The 21,477-nt window shown below is 43.7% G+C and overlaps 1 protein-coding gene across 1 annotated transcript; it reads left to right on the top strand.

Annotated features, from left to right (window-relative positions):
• Positions 1-789: 789 nt before the first annotated feature.
• On the top strand, positions 790-16,556 carry LOC137040192 (protein shisa-5-like). Its single transcript, XM_067415635.1, has 5 exons — positions 790-877; positions 1,001-1,163; positions 5,959-6,086; positions 6,188-6,373; positions 15,594-16,556. Exons 1-5 carry the CDS (start codon positions 817-819, stop codon positions 15,686-15,688), a joined length of 633 nt encoding a protein of 210 aa, XP_067271736.1. The 5' UTR covers positions 790-816; the 3' UTR covers positions 15,689-16,556.
• Positions 16,557-21,477: the final 4,921 nt, after the last annotated feature.

Here is a 21,477-nt window from a genome sequence, read left to right as displayed (position 1 = left end):
AGCAATCAGCTAACTTTTTTTCTAAATAATTTTTTACAGTGTGTTTGCTTGTTTTTTTTATTATCCTATATTATTAATCGTAATTATTGTTATGTTCTAATTGTGTTGTGCCATCGTGAAAACTGAATGTCCAAATAAAGCATACAATGTCTACTGTAAATTTCACCACTGTAAAGGTCGGCGAAAATAATTTAAATGGAAATGGATTGGGCGTGTTTTATGCAAATAATAACCTCGTGAGTATTTAGAATTCTCTAAATTATCATTCTCAATTCTCATTAGAACGAAATTAAAAACAAATTCACGTGCAATGTGTTAAAGTATGCGGAGATTTTTCGTGAGGAGAAATACGAAATAATCCACGCAATTATTAGTAAATGAGACGTTCATTTAATGTCCTTTTGTTTATTGATTAATTCATTGCATACATCTTAAACTAAACGGATGTGTTCAAAAGCATCCACACATATACACGTGTGAGAAATATATATTTTTTTGCACCCTCTTAAAGATGCATTTTAATATTCTGAAGCTGCAACTATCAAACAAATCAGACACTGAATCGAAGGCGCTCATATACAACATGTTTGTTCTTAAAAGTGAACAACAAAAAAGATTTATATAGGCTAAATTATATGTGGTTTTCAGATTTAAACATTACGATAAGTTTCTTTCACTTTCGTTTCATCGTGCAGTTGATCAAAAACAGGGATGGGGATGGGACTCCTATAAGCCCACCTACTTAATTAATATGAACGAACCTTCAGTATATTTGGCAGAGCTGTAGACTTCATCAGAAGAAGGAAGAGCATCGCTATGGCCTCCTCCGTTGTCTTTCTTCTGTTCATGTCTGCGGGTTTATTCACGGTCACAGTCGGTAAGTTAGACGACCTATTATAGAAATCTATAGATGAATGTCACGTACAAAATAAATAATTTAAACATAGAATATCAGGGGTTTTTTTTTATAAAATGTGTTACATTTCCCCTGTTCTTTAAGGTTTTTTTGAAAATTGTAAAAGCTACTACACCAGAAGCAACGTGTACAAGCCTTCGGAACAATGCAGTATATGGGAGCACTGCTGTGGGACCTGTAAAAACAGATACTGCTGCGCCAATAACAATTTGAAATTATCCGAGGATGATCAAGACTTGTGCAATATGTAAGTCATTTTGAGTCGTTTCTGTCTTATGACAAATATCTCCTAAAAGTCCCTTTTAACACACCCTCATGTCGTTCCAAACCCGTATAAAATATCTTTGTCCTGCTGAAGAGGGGAGAAGATTTGAAGTCTAATGTAGGCTAAGTGTTTAAAAAAACATATTTTTTATATTATAAAAAGTCACAAAGTCAGTGTTTACTTTATAACTTCTCCCTCATAATCTGTAACTGTAAAATGTCATAGTTATTTATTCTGCATGTGTTGTTTAAGTGTTCAGTGCTGGGCAGTTACTGAAAATTATACAGTTACTTTTAAAAGTAATTGAATTACTTTACCAATTACTGTAGCCTATATCAAAAGTAATTTGTTAGGGAAAGTAACTTTTAGGTTACTGTTATGTCTGCTTTTAAATGTAAATATGAACAGTACTGAACAGTCAAACACAAACATAATATTAGACCTATTTATTGTAATAATCAACAACAGGCCTTTCAATTTAAGCAGTAGTAGTGTCCAGCAGCAGCAGCGAGGGTTCCTTCAGGGCAGCTGGAAGAGTTATGGACTTTTGTACACCTGCTCACTCACCATTGATATCACCAGATATCTATCCAATTGTGAAAAGACCAGAAGTAATGGTCTTCTGATATTCTTTCGAGACGGATTTAAATCCGATCACTCAAACAAAGCAATTCAGGAGGTGGTCAAGGACGCATTTCAGGCAAAACTGACAAGTGTGTGAATGGATGGTTGTTTAAATCACATATGTAAATTTGATTCCTGACAAACTGTTAAAACACACAAACAGACACACACACACACACACACACACACACACACACACACACACACACACACACACACACACACACACACACACACACATTAAAGGGGGATAATCACTCATGCCAAGAATCTCGGGAATAAATATATTTGACGTAAATTAATGAAAATAGTCTCAAAAAGATGATTTCCCAACTAGAATTTTTTTCACTGTTCTGTTTGACCTGGCTACGGTCTTGCTTTGAATTAGTATATTATTTTAAATAAAATTAAAATCATTAATTATTTCATTATTAGGCTACATATTGATTTAATTTCTACAGGCTATATTTAAAAAAAAAAATAAAGTAGGCAAGAGAACCCTATGTTCATGAAAAACCATTCATGTTGAGAAGAAATATTCATGTTGAAGAACTTGTCGCGGCCAGCCTGACCCAGAATTTACCTCCACCGGACCCCAGGTAAATTGAGTTTGAAACGCCTGCTATATGCGTATAAATGATATGTGTAAAAACACTGCATAGTCTTCATTGTGTAAATGAAATGTATATTTACTCTGATTAATGTTACAAAAATGGATTAGTCAAGAGCAGTTCTTTTGTTTTTTTCTGCCTGGTTTTCTTTATAGATCTGGTATTTTTATACTGACTTTAACACTTGTGTTATCTTTCTCAGTTTACTAGTTTATTTTTATTTAAGACATAAACGACTGTGACTTACTTGGAATATTGACACATACTATATATATATATATATATATATATATATATATATATATATATATATATATATATATATATATATATATATATATATAGTGAGAAAAATAAGTATTTGAACACCCCACTATTTTGCAAGTTCTCCCACTTAGAAACCATGAAGGGGTCTGAAATTGTCATCGTAGGTGCATGTCATAGAGACATAATCTGAAGAAAAAAGAAAAAAAAATCTAGAAATCACAATGTATGATTTTTTAATCTATTTTGATTTATTTGTATGATACAGCTGCAAATAAGTATTTGAACACCTGTCTATCAGCTAGAATTCTGACCCTCAAAGACCTGTTAGTCTGCCTTTAAAATGTCCACCTCCACTCCATTTATTATCCTAAATTAGATGCACCTGTTTGATGTTGTTAGCTGCATAAAGACACCTGTCCACCCCATACAATCAGTAAGAATCAAACTACTAACATGGCCAAGATGAAAGAGCTGTCCAAAGACACTAGAGACAAAATTGTACACCTCCACAAGGCTGGAAAGGGCTACGGGGAAATTGCCAAGCTTGGTGAAAAAAGGTCCACTGTTGGAGCAATCTTAACAAGTTGACACAAAATCATTTTAACAGCACTAATTAATTAACACGTGTTAACGCAGCGCGTATTTTCTGTTTGATCCATAGCATAGCCCATAGTTGGAGAAAGTGAGAGCAGTCAGACACAAAGGATACAGCAGCAAACGTTAATAGGGAAAGAAAAGGGTTGACATTAACATTACTATTCTAAACCAAAAGTGCAGTTTTTGCCTAAGCCACTATATTTTCTGTTTAACTTTTATTAGACTTCAGGTCTATCGTTTTTTCACTGAGCACATTCTCTGCAGTCCGAGCGCCATGCACTGCAAGCTCACTCTCGCTCATTCTGAGGTAAATCATTTACACCATCAACACTTACACTGTACATGTGTTTTATTGAACGAAATACATTACAATCGGCTAAAATGAATACTTTTCTGAACAATAGCGCTCCCTAGTCCGTCTTCTGCACAACGTCCAAGTGAATCGTGGCACAGTTCGGCACACATACAAAATACCGGCAGTTTAACAGGGAACGCGGATCTCTTAAACGGGCTGCACTATATTCCTACTCGTGGAATATCGACCTCACCCAGGTATAGTGTGGTACTGGTGCGCTAACCGGTCCGCACGACAGCTTTCACATAACCAGTTTTTCATACGAACTGTGCCCTGCTCTGAATTAAACTGCCAGTGTAAAAACTCCCTTTATATTCTTAAAATGAGAGAAATCACTGCTTATTCATAATTTTTAAGTTTAGGTTTAAGAGACATGAACAATATCTTTGATAAACATGACCTTTGATATGTCTAGTCTTCATGCTCTATTGATTATTATTGAATAAGTATGGTTTTACTAATAATAAATGTACATTTGCATAAAGCATGCATATTTGTCCAAACCCATGTTAGTATTAAAAACTTAACTTAAACTTAATTTAAGATACATTTACAATTGATAAAAATGTGCGATTAAATTGTGATTAATTAAATATTTTAATTGATTGACAGCCCTAAAAATCATACATTGTGATTTCTGGATTTTTTTTTTTTTAGATTACGTTTCTCACAGTGGCCATGCACCTACGTTCAAATACTTATTTTCCTCACTGTATATTATATATATATATATATATAAAACCTAAAGGATTATTAGGAACACCATACTAATACTGTGTTTGACCCCTTTTCGCCTTCAGAACTGCCTTAATTCTAGGTGCTGAAAGCATTCTTTAGAAATGTTGGCTCATATTGATAGGATAGCATCTTGCAGTTGATGGAGATTTGTGGGATGCACATCCAGGGCACAAAGCTCCCGTTCCTCCACATCCCAAAGATGCTCTATTGGGTTGAGATCTGGTGACTTTAGTACAGTGAACTCATTGTCATGTTCAAGAAACCAATTTGAAATGATTCGAGCTTTGTGATATGGTGCATTATCCTGCTGGAAGTAGCCATCAGAGGATGGGTACATGGTGGTCATAAAGGGATGGACATGGTAAGGAAAAATGCTCAGGTAGGCCGTGGCATTTAAACGATGCCCAATTGGCACTAAGGGGCCTAAAGTCTGCAAAGAAAACATCACCAACACCATTACACCACCACCACCAGACTACACCGTGGTAACAAGGCATGATGGATCCATTTTCTCATTCTCTTTACGCTAAATTCTGACTCTCCCATCTGGGGGGGGGGGGGGGGGGTGTTTGTTGCTTCACGAATGTTTTGCTGCATAATTCGGTTGTAACAAGTGGTTATTTCAGTCAAAGTTGCTCTTCTATCAGCTTAAATCAGTCGGCCCATTCTCCCCTGACCTCTAGCATCAACAAGGCATTTTTGCCCACAGGACTGCTGCATACTGGATGTTTTTCCCTTTTCACACCATTCTTTGTAAATCCTAGAAATGGTTGTGTGTTAAAATTCCAGTAACTGAGCAGATTGTGAAATACTCAGACCGGCCCGTGTGGCACCAACAACCATGCAACGCTCAAAATTGCTTTCCCATTCTGACATTCAGTTTGGAGTTCAGGAGATTGTCTTGACCAGAACCACACCCCTAAATGCATTGAAGCAACTGCCATGTGATTGATAAGATAATTGCATTAATGAGAAATTGAACAGGTGTTCCTAATAATCCTTTAGGTGAGATATATATATATATATATATATATATATATATATATATATATATATATATATATATATATATATATATATATATATATATAAAACCATTCAGCCAAATATTACTCTGTGAGAAGCGGATGTGCCTGCCGCTGCGCCTCTTAGACCAAAAATGACAGTTTTCGTGACCACGTAGCACAGCAAACCTCACTGAATGAGAAGTCTGATGATGTCATTTTCCGTTACTCCGTCCTGGCAACCTCTCCATTTTCAAAAACTCATCGGCTCAATCACAATAATGACCAGTTTTTTTTACTGGGCAACCCCCAGTAGTTGTGGCATTGACTTTAGACACAAGTTTCAGTTGGTCAGTGATGCAGTCGTTTTCAGTTGCTTCAGAATAGAAACCGTAGAATTGAATTTTAATGGCTAGTCTCCAAACTAACTACAGATACTATAGGCAATTAAATACATAACATTTAAGTAATAACCTTAGAATATATAAATATGATGTTTTTATTACATATACTAGAACATGGTAAAGAGTGTATATAATTGTTGTTGCTTAATATTTATATTTATATAATTTGTGCTGCAGAAGAATCAATGTCGCCGGCATTGCTGCAGGAATAGTAGTAACTGTGGTCTTCTGCATTGGGTGTGCCATCTTCTGTTGCTGCTGCTGCCCCTGGTGCTTTATCTATAAAATGCGCCAAAGGCCCAGACGTAAGTGTTTTAGTGTTAATAGAATGTATAATGTTACATTATTTAGGCTGGTAGTAAACTAATAAGAATTATCATGTTTATTTGTCTTGTTTTTCCCACAGCTGTAGGAACGCATGTGACTACAGTCATGAATGCACAAAGCATTCAGCAGCCGCCTGTCATGCAGCCAGTTCAGTATCCAGCATACCAGCCTGTGCCGACTCAACCGGGCTACGGCGGTCAGCCTATGCAGATGGGACAGACATACGTACCAGGACCCGCACCCCCACCCCCATATCAGGTGGCCGGTAAGAAGACCTAGTACTAGAGCAGGGGTGCAAAACTGATTTTGTCCCATTTTGTTTAGGTCCAACCCTGCTCCTTCCTGGAGGGCCACTGACCTGTAGAGTTTAGCTTTCAACACACCTGCCTGGAAGTGTGTAGTATGTCTAGTGAGACGGTGATAAGCTGGTTTAGCTGTTTAATTGGGGTTGGAGGTAAACTTTACAGGACAGTGGCCCTCCAGGAGCAGGACTGGACACCCTTGCTTTATATAGTATGAATGAAATTCGAGCGTACTAGATCCGCCATGTTGTTACGCTTTACCGCAATTCAAAAATCCTCTCCCGTGGGCTCATGGGATAGTAAAGTGTCCATTGAAGGTGCACTTCAGAATCTCTGCAGAAGTAATTGATCATCCAGAGACTTTTCCTCTAGTTTTTTTTAAATACTATGAGTTTGGACACACTACTATTCTGACGTACTGTTTTTCATATCCTATATAGGGAAATATTTGATTTCAGATGGAGCATCAGATTTCAATTGACCAATCATTTTTGTAAATTTTATTATGAAATTCAAACAAAAAATCTAGTTATTGCGCTCTTTAGTGTGGCGTGGCAGATCACTGTAGAGCCTTGATCAAGTGAAGCGGCAGTTAATAAACAAAATAAACACGAATAAACATATGAAGGTGTGTTAAATGATACAGTACACCTTAAAGGGATACTTCACCGTTTTTTCATATTAAACTATGTTATTCCCTTAACTAAGATGAGTTGATACATACCTCTGTCGTCTAAGTGCGTGCACTTAATCTCTCTGAGGCGGGGTGACATTCTGATAGCATTTAGCTTAGCACACTAATCACAGTTCATTCCTATGGAACCAAACAGAGATCAAGTTAGAAGCAACCAATCAACTCCACGTTTCCCCTATTTAAATACAGTTACACGAATAGTTGGACGATCAAGTATGGTGACACAAAATAAAACGTGGCGCTTTTTTAACCGAGTTAAAAAGGAGAACGTCTCGGTTACGTATGTAACCCTCGTTCCCTGAGGAGGGAACGGAGACTTAACGTCAGTGACTGACGAATGGGGGTTTCGCTTAGAAGCCTGTCATCTCCGAGACTAGAAAGCGCCCAATGGCAGTGCCAATGCCATGGGCATGCGAGATTTGCATGCGTAACTCCGCCTACCCACGTGGGTATATAAGGAAGTAGCTGGCATCATCGCATTATGTTTTACCTGCTGAGGAGCCAAGTTGAACTCCGTTCCAGCGGCACAGCGGATGTGGCAACGGGACGTTACGTCTCCGTTCCCTCCTCAGGGAACGAGGGTTACATACGTAACCGAGACGTTCCCTTTCGTTCAGTCACTCCGACGTAACGTCAGTGACTGACGAATGGGGGTCCCAATGCAATAACGCCACTCGGCTGTCTTCCAGTGCCCTGCGCAAGCGTGAGAACCCAGATGCAAGTAGGACGGTCAAAGGCCTCTACTTAACGCAGGAATACCAAGGTACACTGGGAGGCATATTCCAGGAGGAGATATGCGCCAAGATGCCTACCCGTAGGGAGGACTTAGGGATACACGTATGACCCCGGGGGGCTGCATACGGAAGATCACTGGGGTACCAGCCGAAGGTGGATTTTTAACCCCAGGAGGTGGCAAGGTTGCCAAGGGAATACACCCGCTCAGGGAGGCTTACGGTGGAAATACACATGTGGGGGTCGCCGGAGGGGAACCATGCACATGGGGCACCTGGCCGGACACGAGTGTCTGGGCTAAGGGCAGACTTACTGGCGTCGGCGTCATCAGTGCTGGAGGAGCTCAGGGCTCTCGGGGAACTCACCTGAGAAGAATATCGCACGTATCCAGTCCGTGGAGTGGAATGGCGAGCAAGCGAAGACACCTGAGCCAATCCATTACCGGCCACTTGCAGAGGCGAGTACATAGTCGGATACAGGCTCCACTCGGAGGTTATAAAACCTGGCGAATGTGTTTGGTGTCGCCCAGCCTGCAGCTCTGCAGATGTCTGTCAGCGGAGCGCCATGTGCTAAAGCCCAAGAGGAGGCCACACTCCGGGTGGAATGGGCCCTGACCCCAAGGGGACATGGGCGTCCCTGCTGCTGGTAAGCCAAAACAATGGTGTCCACTATCCAGTGAGACAGCCTTTGCTTTGAGAGAGCCTTCCCTTTCAGCTTCCCACCATAACAGACAAAGAGCTGGTCTGAGGTCCTGAAACACTGCGTCCTGTCTACGTAAGCGCGAAGGGCGCGTACTGGACAGAGCAGTGCCAAGGCTGGGTCTGCCTCCTCCAAAGGCAGCGCTTGCAGGTTCACCACCTGGTCTCTGAACGGAGTGGTGGGAACCTTGGGCACATATCCAGGCCGGGGTCTCAGGATCACGTGAGAGTCGGCCGGCCCGAATTCCAGGCACGCTTCGTCAACCGAAAATGCCTGCAGGTCCCCTACCCTCTTGATGGAGGCCAGTGCGGTCAGGAGCGCTGTCTTCATAGACAAGAACTTAACATCTACTGACCGCAAAGGCTCAAATGGGGCCCTCTGCAGAGCACTTAGAACTACTGAGAGGTCCCAAGAGGGTACGAGAGGAGCGCGAGGAGGATGTAGTCTCCTCGCACCCCTCAGGAACCTGATGACCAGGTCGTGCTTACTTACCGTTTTCCCGTCCAGGAGGTCATGGTAGGCGGCGATAGCGGCCACATAAACCTTCAGGGTGGATGGAGACAGCCTTCGATCCAACCCTTCCTGGAGGAAAGAGAGCACAGACCCGATCGGGCATTTCCAGGGGTCTTCTTGGCGAGAAGAGCACCAATTGACGAAGAGGTTCCACTTCAACGCATAGGCCTGCCTCGTGGACTCGGCCCGAGCGGAAGTGATGGTAGCCACCACCGGAGGTGGTAGGGTACTCAAACCTGCCGCGTCCCGTCCAGGAGCCACACGTGGAGGTTCCAAAGATCGGGACGCGGGTGCCACAGGGTGCCCCGTCTCTGAGAGAGTAGGTCTTGTCTCAGAGGAATTGGCCAGGGAGGGGCTGTCGCAAGGAGCACTAGTTCTGGGAACCAGGTCCGGCCGTGCCAGTACGGGGCGACCAAAATGACCTGCTCCTTGTCCTCCCTGACCTTGCACAGAACACGTGCAAGAAGGCTCACTGGGGGAAACGCATACTTGCGTAGGCCCTGCGGCCAGCTGTGCGCCAGTGCATCCGTGCCGAGCGTGCCCTCGGTCAGGGAATAGTAGAGGCTGCAGTGGGACGAGTCGTGGGAGGCAAACAGATCTACCTGTGCGTCCCCGAACTGATCCCAAATCAGCTGGACCGACTGGGGATGGAGTCTCCACTCCCCAGGGATTGGCTGAACCCGTGAGAGCTCGTCGGCTGCACGGTTCAGGATCCCCGGGATATGGACAGCACGAAGGGACCTCAGGCGCTTCTGACTCCATAAAACGAGATGGCGGGCGAGTTGAGACATGCGGCGGGAGCGTAGACCGCCCTGGTGGTTGATGTACGCTACTACGGCCGTGTTGTCCGATCTGACTAGTACGTGTTAACCCTTCAGCAACGCTCGGAAGCGGTGCAGGGCGAACCGTACTGCCAGCAACTCGAGGCAATTGATATGCAGGCGGCTCTGGCTCTCTGACCAAGAGCCGGCGGCTGCATGTCCATTGCACATGGCACCCCAACCCGTGGTGGACGCATCTGTTGACACAACAACATGCCGGGAAACTCGTTCTAAGGGCACTCCTGCCCGTAGAAAACTGAGGTTCGACCACTGGGTGAGTGTCTGTCTGCAGGCCTGAGTCACTGGGACCCGGAGCGTGCCAGACCGCCATGCCCATCTCGGGACTCGATCGCGAAGCCAGTGCTGAAGCGGTCTCATATGAAGCAATCCGAGCGGCGTTACCGCGGCTGCAGATGCCATATGCCCCAGGAGCCTCTGAAATAGTTTCAGTGGAACCGCACGCTTGCTCTCTATCTGCCTGAGGCAAGTCAGCAGCGACTGCGCGCGCAAGCCGGTAAGCTGCGCGCACATGGCGACCGAGTCGATCTCCATACCGAGAAAAGAGATCCTCTGCACGGGGCAGAGTTTGCTCTTCTCCCAGTTGACCCGAAGGCCCAAACGAGCTAAGTGGTGGAGAACCAGGTCTCTGTGTTCGCACACCCGGTCCCGAGAGTGGCCCAGTATGAGCCAGTCGTCGAGATAGTTCAGGATGCGAACCCCTTGCTGCCGGAGAGGCGCAAGGGCTGCCTCGACAATCTTCGTGAAGACGCGAGGGGACAGAGCTAGCCCGAATGGTAGTACAGCATACTGATATGCCCGCCCTTCGAACGCAAACCGTAGGAACGGTCTGTGTCGCGGAAGGATGGACACATGGAAGTACGCGTCCTTCAGGTCGATCGCTGCAAACCAATCGCATGGACGAACGCATTCGAAAAGGCGTTTCGCAGTCAACATCCTGAACGGAAGCCTGTAAAGGGATCGGTTCAGGACGCGAAGGTCCAGGATCGGTCGTAACCCACCGGATTTCTTCGGTACAATGAAGTAAGGGCTGTAGAAGCCGGACTTCATCTCGGCTGGAGGGACGAGCTCGACCGCACCCTTCGCCAGTAGGGTTGCGATCTCCGCACGCATGACTGGGGCATTGGACCCCACCACGGTGTACCGGACACCCCGGAAGCGGGGAGGAGCTCGCGCGAACTGAATCGCGTAGCCGAGCCGGATGGTCCGTGCGACCCAGCGGGACAGTCCCGGCAGCTGTAGCCACGCTCCCAGGGAGTGTACCAACGGGGTCATGCGGAGCACCGGCGTACCCTCGGTGGGGCAGCGAGGCAGCGTTACCGGCCCGGACTCGGGTGGCGTAGCGGCCCGGTGTCGGGGCGGCGGTAACAGCTGCGCCCTGACAGAGGAGACCAGGGAAGGACTCGCGTTCCACTGGGGTCTGCTCTGAGAGGGGGCTGGCGACAGAGAGGGACGAGAGCGGCGTGGCCCGGGGGCGGCGCACACTGCCGTCACCGGTCTCTGTGTGCTCAGAGATGGGTATGTCAGTTCTTTCTTTAACCACATTAGGGTGCTGCCACCCCGGGGGGCGGCAGCGGAACGAAAGATTCTCCCCCGGCCCTCCACCGGGGGAAGGAGCGGCCCTGCTGCCGTCTCCTGGAAAGAACTGCCCATCTCTGAGCTGTCCGCGTCAGGAGCGCCGCTTGGCCTGGCGTTTAGCGGGCCGCGGGGCTGGCGCGGACTGGGGCGGCTTCTTGCGGCGCGCTCCGCGGCGCGGCCCGGGTGAAGGCTGCTGCTGTGGCCGCGCGGGAGCGGGGGGGACCGCAGGAGGCCGCCCTCGGCGGCGAGGCAGCTGAGGCGACTGTGCCGGCGGCGCTTGGGGTGCAGCAGCGGGCCGCCGGGGCAGTATATGCTTAATAGCCTCAGTCTGCTTCTGGGCGGCCGAGAACTGTTGGGCGAAGCTCTCGACCGCACCGCCGAATAGCCCAGCCTGGGATATGGGGGCGTCGAGGAAACGAGTCCGCTCGGCGTCCCGCATATCGGCCAGGTTGAGCCATAGATGTCTCTCCTGGACCACGCAAGTGGACATCACCCGGCCCAGGGAGCGTGCGGTAACCTTCGTCGCCCGGAGAGCGAGGTCGGTCGCGGCACGCAGCTCATCTCTGAGCCCTGGGTCGGCTCCACCCTCGTGCATGTCGCACAGCAACTTGGCCTGGTAGGCCTGGAGGGTTGCCATGGCATGCAGCGAAGCGGCAGCCTGCCCCGCAGCTCTGTAGGTCTTCGACACCATTGAAGATGTGAATCTACAGGCCTTGGAGGGGTGCTTAGGGTCGCCACGCCAGGAGGAGGCGCTCTGGGGACACAGTTGCATCGCCACAGAACGCTCCACCGGGGGGACCCCAGTGTACCCTCTAGCCGCCGCCCCATCGAGGGCGGAGAAGGCGGAAGAGGTTGCCAAACGCTCGCGAGAAGACACGGGGGCCCTCCACGAGTGCGCAACCTCCTCATGCACTTCCGGGAAGAAAGGTATTGGGGGCACGGCAGGACGGCTGTCCTGTCGTGGCGCACCCAAAAACCAATCATCTAACCGCGAACGCTCCGGCCGGGGCGGAGGGTTCCACTCCAGACCGAGCGCTGCGGCAGCCCGGGCAAGCATGGCTGTCAACTCCGGGTCCGACTCGGACAATGCTGACGCGCCCGGAGGCGGCAGCACAGCCGAATCCTCATCCTCGGAGGACTCTAGCCCACCTTGCGATGCGGTCACCGACATCTCATCCTCCTCTGGAGCGCCGAACGAAACCCGCGGACCGGCCGAGACCGAGGCCGCGGGCTCCATCACAACGCTCGCGGGTACCGGTGCAACAGAGGGGGGTGTGGGCCGAGGCGTGAGCGTCGGAGCTGTATTCCACACCATCACCCTCAGGTCACCCTGGCCACCAGCCGAAGAGACGCCCCGCGGACCGGATGAGACCGAGGCCGCGGACACGTCAGATCGGGGGGTGACGGAGGGGACTCTCACTCCGGCGGCCGCACGGAGATCATTGAGTCTCGACCGCAACACGGAGATGGCCATGTTACCGCAGTGAGAACATGACTCATCCACAAGCGCCGCCTGAGCATGCTGGAAGCCCAAGCATGCCAGACAGTGCGAGTGCCCATCAGAAGAGTGTAGAGACCGGCCACACCCAGAAGCACACGGGCGAGACATCCTGAAAAGGACGTGCCACGTGTGAGCTCTTTTGTGAGAGGATTAACCTCGCAGTCGATGCCGAAGCGCCCAGGGGACCACACACCAACTGGAAACCAATCGTCTGACCAGCAGGCAGGAAGTATGTGACCGCTGGAACGCGCCGAACACCAACACCGACTGGAAGATCCTGATCGTCTCGAAGAACTGACTTAACTCAGAAGGCTTGTAGGAGTGAAAGGTATGTAACCCTTGGCTCCGAAGCATTAAAACATAATGCGATGATGCCAGCTACTTCCTTATATACCCACGTGGGTAGGCGGAGTTACGCATGCAAATCTCGCATGCCCATGGCATTGGCACTGCCATTGGGCGCTTTCTAGTCTCGGAGATGACAGGCTTCTAAGCGAAACCCCCATTCGTCAGTCACTGACGTTACGTCGGAGTGACTGAACGAAAGGGAACTATAATGTATGGCGGAATAGCACTTCTGAGAGTACTTCAACTCGGCGCAGTAAAAAGTCCCGGCCGAAACATCTTCCCTCACATCTCCCCCTCCCTCTCTCATTTCCGTAAATAGAACCAACGTGATCTGCACGCCTGCATCAGTAGTAATTTGAGCAGAGTTGAGGAAGTACCAGTTTGTAGGAAGATAGTTTGAACAATCATGGTTATAATGTGCGTCGTAAAGGGTTGTGAGAACAAGGCGAAGGTATTTAGTGCCGTCATGTTTCACCGATTTCGGCGGAAAGCTTGGTTAGCTGATTTGAACATTAATGCAACAACATCGCTGGAGATTCTGAAGAAATGGCGTGTTTGCTCCGAGCATGTCACACAGGCGGACTATACCTCCACAGGATTACGCCTAAAGGATTCTGCCACACCGACAATAATCAAAGCAAGAACACAACAAAGTGGATCATCACCTAACACTGTAAGTGTCCGTTTGCATGGTATTTGGTTGTCCTGAAGTGCAGGTGGCAGTAACCTTAGCTTATCAAACTGTTGTTTAACCTAGTAAACACAAGTAACTTTGCTGCGAAATCAGTGCGCTTGTGAGACAGGCAATACAGAGTTTTTGACTGTTTGATGCACTTGAGAAGTGAGCTCAGAAATAAAAATGAAGTATAAGCCTAAGCCCGTAGTGTAACGTTATAACTTAGTGTCACCAAATCAACAGGCACTGTGTCAGCTTTCCAAGTGATCTTAAGTAAAAGACAAAAGCCAATATTAGTATACTTTAACATAGCAACGTTTAATATTACAGATGGAACATTCACGAGAACATCATAAAAACAAACAAACATATTTTATGAGATGAACCTCTCAATATAGAAACCTGCAACCGCAGTGAGAAAATAAACATAAAAACTCCCCTTACACTATAAGCTTTAATGTCAATATGGTAATATGTGAAATGCTCGGAGCAAACACGCCATTTCTTCAGAATCTCCAGCGATGTTGTTGCATTAATGTTCAAATCAGCTAACCAAGCTTTCTGCCGAAATCGGTGAAACATGACGGCACTAAATACCTTCGCCTTGTTCTCACAACCCTTTACGACGCACATTATAACCATGATTGTTCAAACTATCTTCCTACAAACTGGTACTTCCTCAACTCTGCTCAAACTACTACTGATGCAGGCGTGCAGGTCACGTTGGTTCTATTTACGGAAATGAGAGAGGGAGGGGGAGATGTGAGGGAGGATGTTTCGGCCGGGACTTTTTACTGCGCAGAGTTGAAGTACTCTCAGAAGTGCTATTCCGCCATACATTATAGTTCTCCTTTTTAACTCGGTTAAAAAAGCGCCACGTATTATTTTGTGTCACCATACTTGATCGTCCAACTATTCGTGTAACTGTATTTAAATAGGGGAAACGTGGAGTTGATTGGTTGCTTCTAACTTGATCTCTGTTTGGTTCCATAGGAATGAACTGTGATTAGTGTGCTAAGCTAAATGCTATCAGAATGTCACCCCGCCTCAGAGAGATTAAGTGCACGCACTTAGACGACAGAGGTATGTATCAACTCATCTTAGTTAAGGGAATAACATAGTTTAATATGAAAAAACGGTGAAGTATCCCTTTAATGTCTAGTGACATATCAGGGCCATTTTATGAATTAAATGCAAATTAAATACATTTCTTACATACAGTTCCTTTAACCTTTATTATAGTAATTTACCAACCGACTCTCTGTATAGTTTACAGCATTCATTTTTCTTTGAGAATTTGCCCTGTAATGTTGACTCATATTAAATCAGAATCGAATTGAAATCAAATCATGAATTTTTTCAATACCTGGCCTTAAATACATATAAGATTAAATTATTGCAAACATCAGTTTGACAGTTAATAAATACTTGTTGACACTATAATTGTTGTGTTTTTTAAACAGTAACATAAGTCACAAATACTCAAGTAACTATTATTGTTTTGTCAAGTAACCGACAAGTTGCCTAGTACTGAACAGAGTGAGACCATGTACTGATATTTTCCTTTAAAAAAAGTAATTAATTTGACTTTTTCTATTTTCAGCGAGCCCTGGAAATCCCAGCGGTCAGCTGCCTCCAGAGACCAAGCAGCCGGCCTATAACCCCGCACACCTGCAGCCACCGAACACCGGCTACTAAACCACAAGCGTCTGTCACATCACTCACTGCTGGATTGTGGAGATCGACGCACTCTCACACGGCAGAATGTCCCGAATTCAATGCAGATTTTACAAGACTAGTGGATGTGTTATGATTAGAGTTATTTCTGTTTTATTTTCAATCTGTCCAGTTTCGTTTTAACTCTGCGACACATTATAAATGTAATTTTTTTTAATTAAGTTTATTTGAAAAAAAAAAGATTGTTTGAGTAAGTGTTACAAGTAAATAATGTTTCAGTCTTTCTGCTTTTCTAATTCAATTTGACATTTCTTTGTAATTAATTGGGAAAGTTTTACTTGTGATTCGCGAGTAAAAATTGTTCCTACACAATTTTTCCACTTTCAGTATTAATTATTCTAGTATTATACTAATATTGAACTGTATAATATATATTGCACATTTGATAAAATTTGATATATTAAACGACTAAAATCTAAAATAAAATGTGGTCATTTTTACGTTGTAGTTTAGTTTTGGCACTTTTGCTGTTGTATTAGCTTTTGTTAACAGCACAACGCTCACAGACACAACTAGCAGGATATGTTTAAAGAAAGTGTTAACAAGTTTTCCATTTTGAGTTATTTCCTTTGAGGGTCTAAAATGCAGTCGCATTTGAATACCAATGAGTGATGCAGAATTCCCATAATTCTGTGCTGTGTCGCTGACCTGCTGTACTGAGCAGTTGAAAAGGTCAAGTTATTTTATTAAAGCAACCTTTGTTAAAGCATTAGGAAACCACATCTCTTTCACAGTTTATATTGTATCGGTTTCATTGTTTTTTTGAGATGTGGCCTTTTTTTAAAACTGTTATAGATTTTTAAAATGTTCAACTGCTGTTTTATATTTAATGTCTATATATATATATATATATATATATATATATATATATATATATATATATATATATATATATATATATATATAGAATAAATATTTGACTGTCTTTAAAAAAAAATTAAAGAAGGGAATTTAAAGAAGGGTCTACAGGAAAACACCCAAAAATGTCAATCTCAACAGACCTGCTTGGAGAAAAATCCACCTAAAGATTTTGGACTGCTCCTTTAATGTATTGTTGGTGAAGTTACAGCACTTGAATGTTTTGTGGCCGCCTACTGGTGAAATAAAAAAAGAATCAATCTAGTGTCACAATCCTCTCCTGTCCCGGACTCCATTCCCCAGAATCCTCCCTGCCTCACCTGTTTGCGCTCTCTCATCAGCTTTCCCGCTCTCCCTGGATTCTCTGGACATGGCCCTCTTCATTAGCACTCCCTTTATATTGTTCACACTTCTCTGCACTCCTGGTCCTTTCCCGTTTATGTTAGGCCCTACCTGTGTTGTTGCCATTCTGTTCTGTTCCACATTTATATTAAATCCCCATCTTTATTTGACGTCTGCCTCCTGTTTCCTTCCTGCACACCCAGACTGTAACATGGTGCTTGTGTTGTTTATTATTCATCTAACTGTAATAGAGTACGCTATTATATAGCCTACCTTACTCTTTATGTATTTAAATACCTTTAAATTATGTGTAGGCTATGTGATTTTTACATATTAGTAGAGAGACTATTTTCACTGTTTTGAATATGATGCTGAATATTTTTTCAATCGGTCCCAGAAATCATGTTTTAGTCTTATGTTTATTTGATCACAGAGTTTATCCTGAAGCTTCCAAGCTTTATAACGGCAGGGATGCAGTTGTGGTGCCACGGCCGCGCAGAAAGAATAAAATGCAGCGAAATGAGGGGATAAATCCATTGTAGTATTTTAAATAAAACATAATAATAGTGCAGTTAAACCGTTATAGAGTTATTTAAGTGTTAGAACCAGTGAATGTGGTTTATATGTTTCATAGAGAGAATGCGTATAAATAGTAGGCTAGGAGTGTGCAATGTCGTGGAATGTATACGCCAAAACTCATATTGGCGTCTATGCCACGCTGTTTTTCGCGTGCATATGATACGCACTTTATGCCGTATTATACATACGAACCCCCCCACCCCACCCCACTACCCTAAACCTACCCAAGAGTGTGTCATATACGCCATAAAGTGCGTATCATATGCACGCCAAAATTAGTTTTGGGTGTATACATTCCACGACATTGCACACTCTTACTATTTATACGCATTTACATGTGATCGGGTTGGAGATAAAACGTCATCGTGTTTTAAAGAAGAGCTTGATTAAGTGGTGGAAATAACGGATGATGCACAGACAGAACTAAAAAAAACAGACATTTAGAAGTTAGCCACACAAACCAAGTGTAGGGTGCGAACTCTAAACACCTCAGTAACACACGTCAGTTTAAATAGATGTGTGTGTGGTCTGGGTTTCAGAGGTGTTTAGATAACTATAAAAGTGTTGACATGTTCTCTTGAACATACTTAGCTATAAGATCTAAGTAATTACTAAAGGTTTTTTTCTTTCTTTACAAATTAAAGCATTTCAAGTAAATCCATTTAAATAGGCTACTTCAATTAGTTTTTATATTACTGTTATTATAGCCTATCGTAAGCCTAATAAAGATTTCAAGTGGGATTGTTTAGGGATCCTTGCCATGTTCATTTCCAAGAAAAAATATTAAAGGGGGGGTGAAATGCTGTTTCATGCATACTGACCTTTTTATACTGTTAAAGACTTGGATTCCCATCCTAAACATAGACAAATTTTAAAAAACTAATGTTGGATGTTTGATAGAGTATTTCTGTGTCAAAAATACTCCTTCAGGTTTCTCACAAGTTTCGGAGAGTTTTTTTCGAGTATGACTCTACTTGACGTTAATAGAGCGGAAGGTCCTTGTATGGGCAGTATGGGCTCTTCTCCCGGTAGGGTGCGGGTGCGCGCGCGCGTGACTAGAGCGAGAGAGAGGAAATGCACGCCGTAAACAGTCTCTCAGGTGTAGATCCAGTCGTCCGTGAACACTTATGTCGCGCGCCGTGCTCCACTTTATTCCTATGGGTGACGTCGAGCGACTTCAACACTTCAGCACAGCATTCTGGGAAGGCAGCGCTGCATTTGACCTGATTTGAACGCAGAAATGACGGGAAGCTTCACAGCATCGCTTCAGTCGCGTCTCAAAGTGGATTTCCACGCCACTGCTGTCACAGGACTTCACCAAATCATACCAAAGAAGTTGACGGAGCGGTCCCCGCGATAAAGCTTCGGTCCTGCTTTGGAAGCAGCCGGTGAGTAAAACTGCTTCAAATGTCTGTGCTGTTGGCTATCGTCGCGTGAGTAAACATCAGTAAACGACACGATCGCGTGCTTCGTCATTCAAATGCGCTAACGGTTACTCCATTGTTGTTCTGTATAACGTTACACTAGTCTGACGTGCAAAACCATTTTGCTTGCTACTTCTAAGGTTTAGTCGCATACAATAGTCCAGAAACCGAATCATGTCCTCATACACATGCGAGTAAAGACACAGAAATGTTGACAGGCCACTAAATACAGTACATACCACAGAGACGGACGTCCTGATGTTGCCGTTTCTCCTGTTCAATTTATTTCTGCCTCAGATTTGATTCTGGATCATATCTGTATTAGCTGAGATAGCCATTTGTTTCTCCACGCTTGAGGACGTCACCCCTTTGGGTGTGCTCGTCATTCTTTAGCTCCGCCCACACGATACGCCTCCAGCTGCTCGTTTTTTTCCGGAAAGACTCGGTACAGCCCATATTTCTTTTATGATAAAAGTAAAGACTTTTCAGAGATATGAAGGATGCAATACTACTCTATAGGTACTCAAGATTGACATGAGATTGACTGAAACTGAGTGTTTCACCCCCCCTTTAAGAATCTCCTCGTATACGGTAACCTCGGGATGAACAGAAAAAAAATGTTATAGATGCCACTTTTCTTCCAGTATAAAAATCCATTGAATGGAAATGTAAAGTTTTCCAGTTTCTGACCTTGAACGTATTTTGATTTATTTGTTATTAGAAACTACTAACTTTAGTTTATCCTTAAAATATTTTGAGGTAGCCTAATTTATCCCCTATTTTTTAATCGGTGAACGACTTGAATGCTCATATGTAATGTAGGGTATTAAGATTTATTTGTTATTAAAAGCTACAAAAAAATAGGCCTATATATTTTTGTTGTTTGTGAAATTTTTATATGATCAAGTAGGCGTTTACAGTGTCCTCATTATGGGATTTTCAGTTAGCCTACAAGATATGTGTAAAATTTCTATGAAATTTAAATGACATGTGAACTTGTGCCAATCAAGCTTTAATAAATAGGCTATGCTATATCTATATATATGCTTTGTTTTGCATTCATTTAGTTAAACTGATTAAAGCAAATCTGACACGTGTGATTTATGACACAGTGTGTTAAAGTGCATTTGCACTTTTTGAAATCTCTAGAGACAGCTGTCATCATAAATCTTTATTCATTTCATTTTTTTATGTTGCTTAAACTCGTACTCCAAACAAGCGATTTTTGATTTTTGAACAAACTTTCTTTTCAATGAATGAATCAGTTGAACAGGTTCACAAACATTTTTGGATTATAAATGCATGAGACAGATCTGCTCAGAATGGTTCTTTTACAAGCAACAGCCACTTGCAACAGTACACTTGTTGGCATCACAGGTGGATTTCGGCTGCTCGTTGTCTCGCTGCCTCATCAGACAATAACAAAACACTCAGTGTTTTGTGCACAAAGGCACCCCACGAAACTAATTTCGGACAGACTTCTAAGGCAGTGTAACAGTTTAATGATCTACAGCGAAATAAAGCGAGCTTTGGTGAGAACTAAATTAATTCTAGTAATTTTTTCCGCTAGAAATGTCATCAGAAGTGGAAAATATTGGCAAGAAATATACATTTACACACAAACTGACCAGCAAACGTAACTTTCGGACACAATATTTTTACCCCAGCTCAACTGTCACTGAATGGAAAGCACAGGATTGTGGGATATCAAAGGCAGTGAAGGACACATGTACTGCTGCCTTCAAAACTCGATCAGATGAAGGTCTCTCAGGAGGAAGTGAAGGTAACATTGGATTCGGACGTTGCTTGATGCCTGCCTTTAAATTTGTCCTCCGAGGGCAGCATTTTCCAGGTTCCAGGTCTCCATATTCTTTTTTTTTTTTTTTTTTTTTTTTTTTTTGTCGGATTCTGCAGTCTTTTTTTATTTTATTTATTTATTTATTTATTTATTTATTTATTTATTTATTTATTTATTTATTTATTTATTTATTTTTTTAATGAAACTTTAACATAGCATACAACAACTCGTAGAGGTAACAGCATAGTATAAACTCAAAAAACAGTACAAGAAAAAAAAGACAGGGGATCCATAATAAAATACAAATAAAGAAGAATAAAATAAAAAATAGATCATTTAAAGCACAAGAAATTTGGACATGTCCACAGATATTTTCAGAGCACGACAGTTCTTCAGTAATTTCAGTGAGGAGTAAAATACCTTAAATTCATTCATAAAATGTTCAAAGCATGGGTGACAATTTCTCCACTTGCAACAATGAATATGATATTTAGCAAGTAGGAAAACAATATTCACAGTGTCTGATGTTGAGTTATTTAAACCATCAACATAGAACAGAATATGGTTAATGTTAAAAACAGGGATGTTTGACATTTTTAAGGTTAGCCAGTCTCTAACATCACTCCAGAACCGGCTTGAAATGGAACAGGTAAAGAATAAATGTTCTAGAGATTCATCAGAAAAATCACAAAAAGCACAACCAGCCTTGTCAAATCTGAATCGCTTGTGAAGAAAATTGAAAACAGGAT

This window comes from Pseudorasbora parva, chromosome 14 (assembly GCF_024679245.1).
Source record: "Pseudorasbora parva isolate DD20220531a chromosome 14, ASM2467924v1, whole genome shotgun sequence".
In the NCBI taxonomy this organism is placed as follows: Eukaryota; Metazoa; Chordata; class Actinopteri; order Cypriniformes; family Gobionidae; genus Pseudorasbora; species Pseudorasbora parva.
The sequence above is the reverse complement of the archived record's forward strand: the minus strand, read 5'-3'. Positions and strand labels throughout refer to the sequence as shown.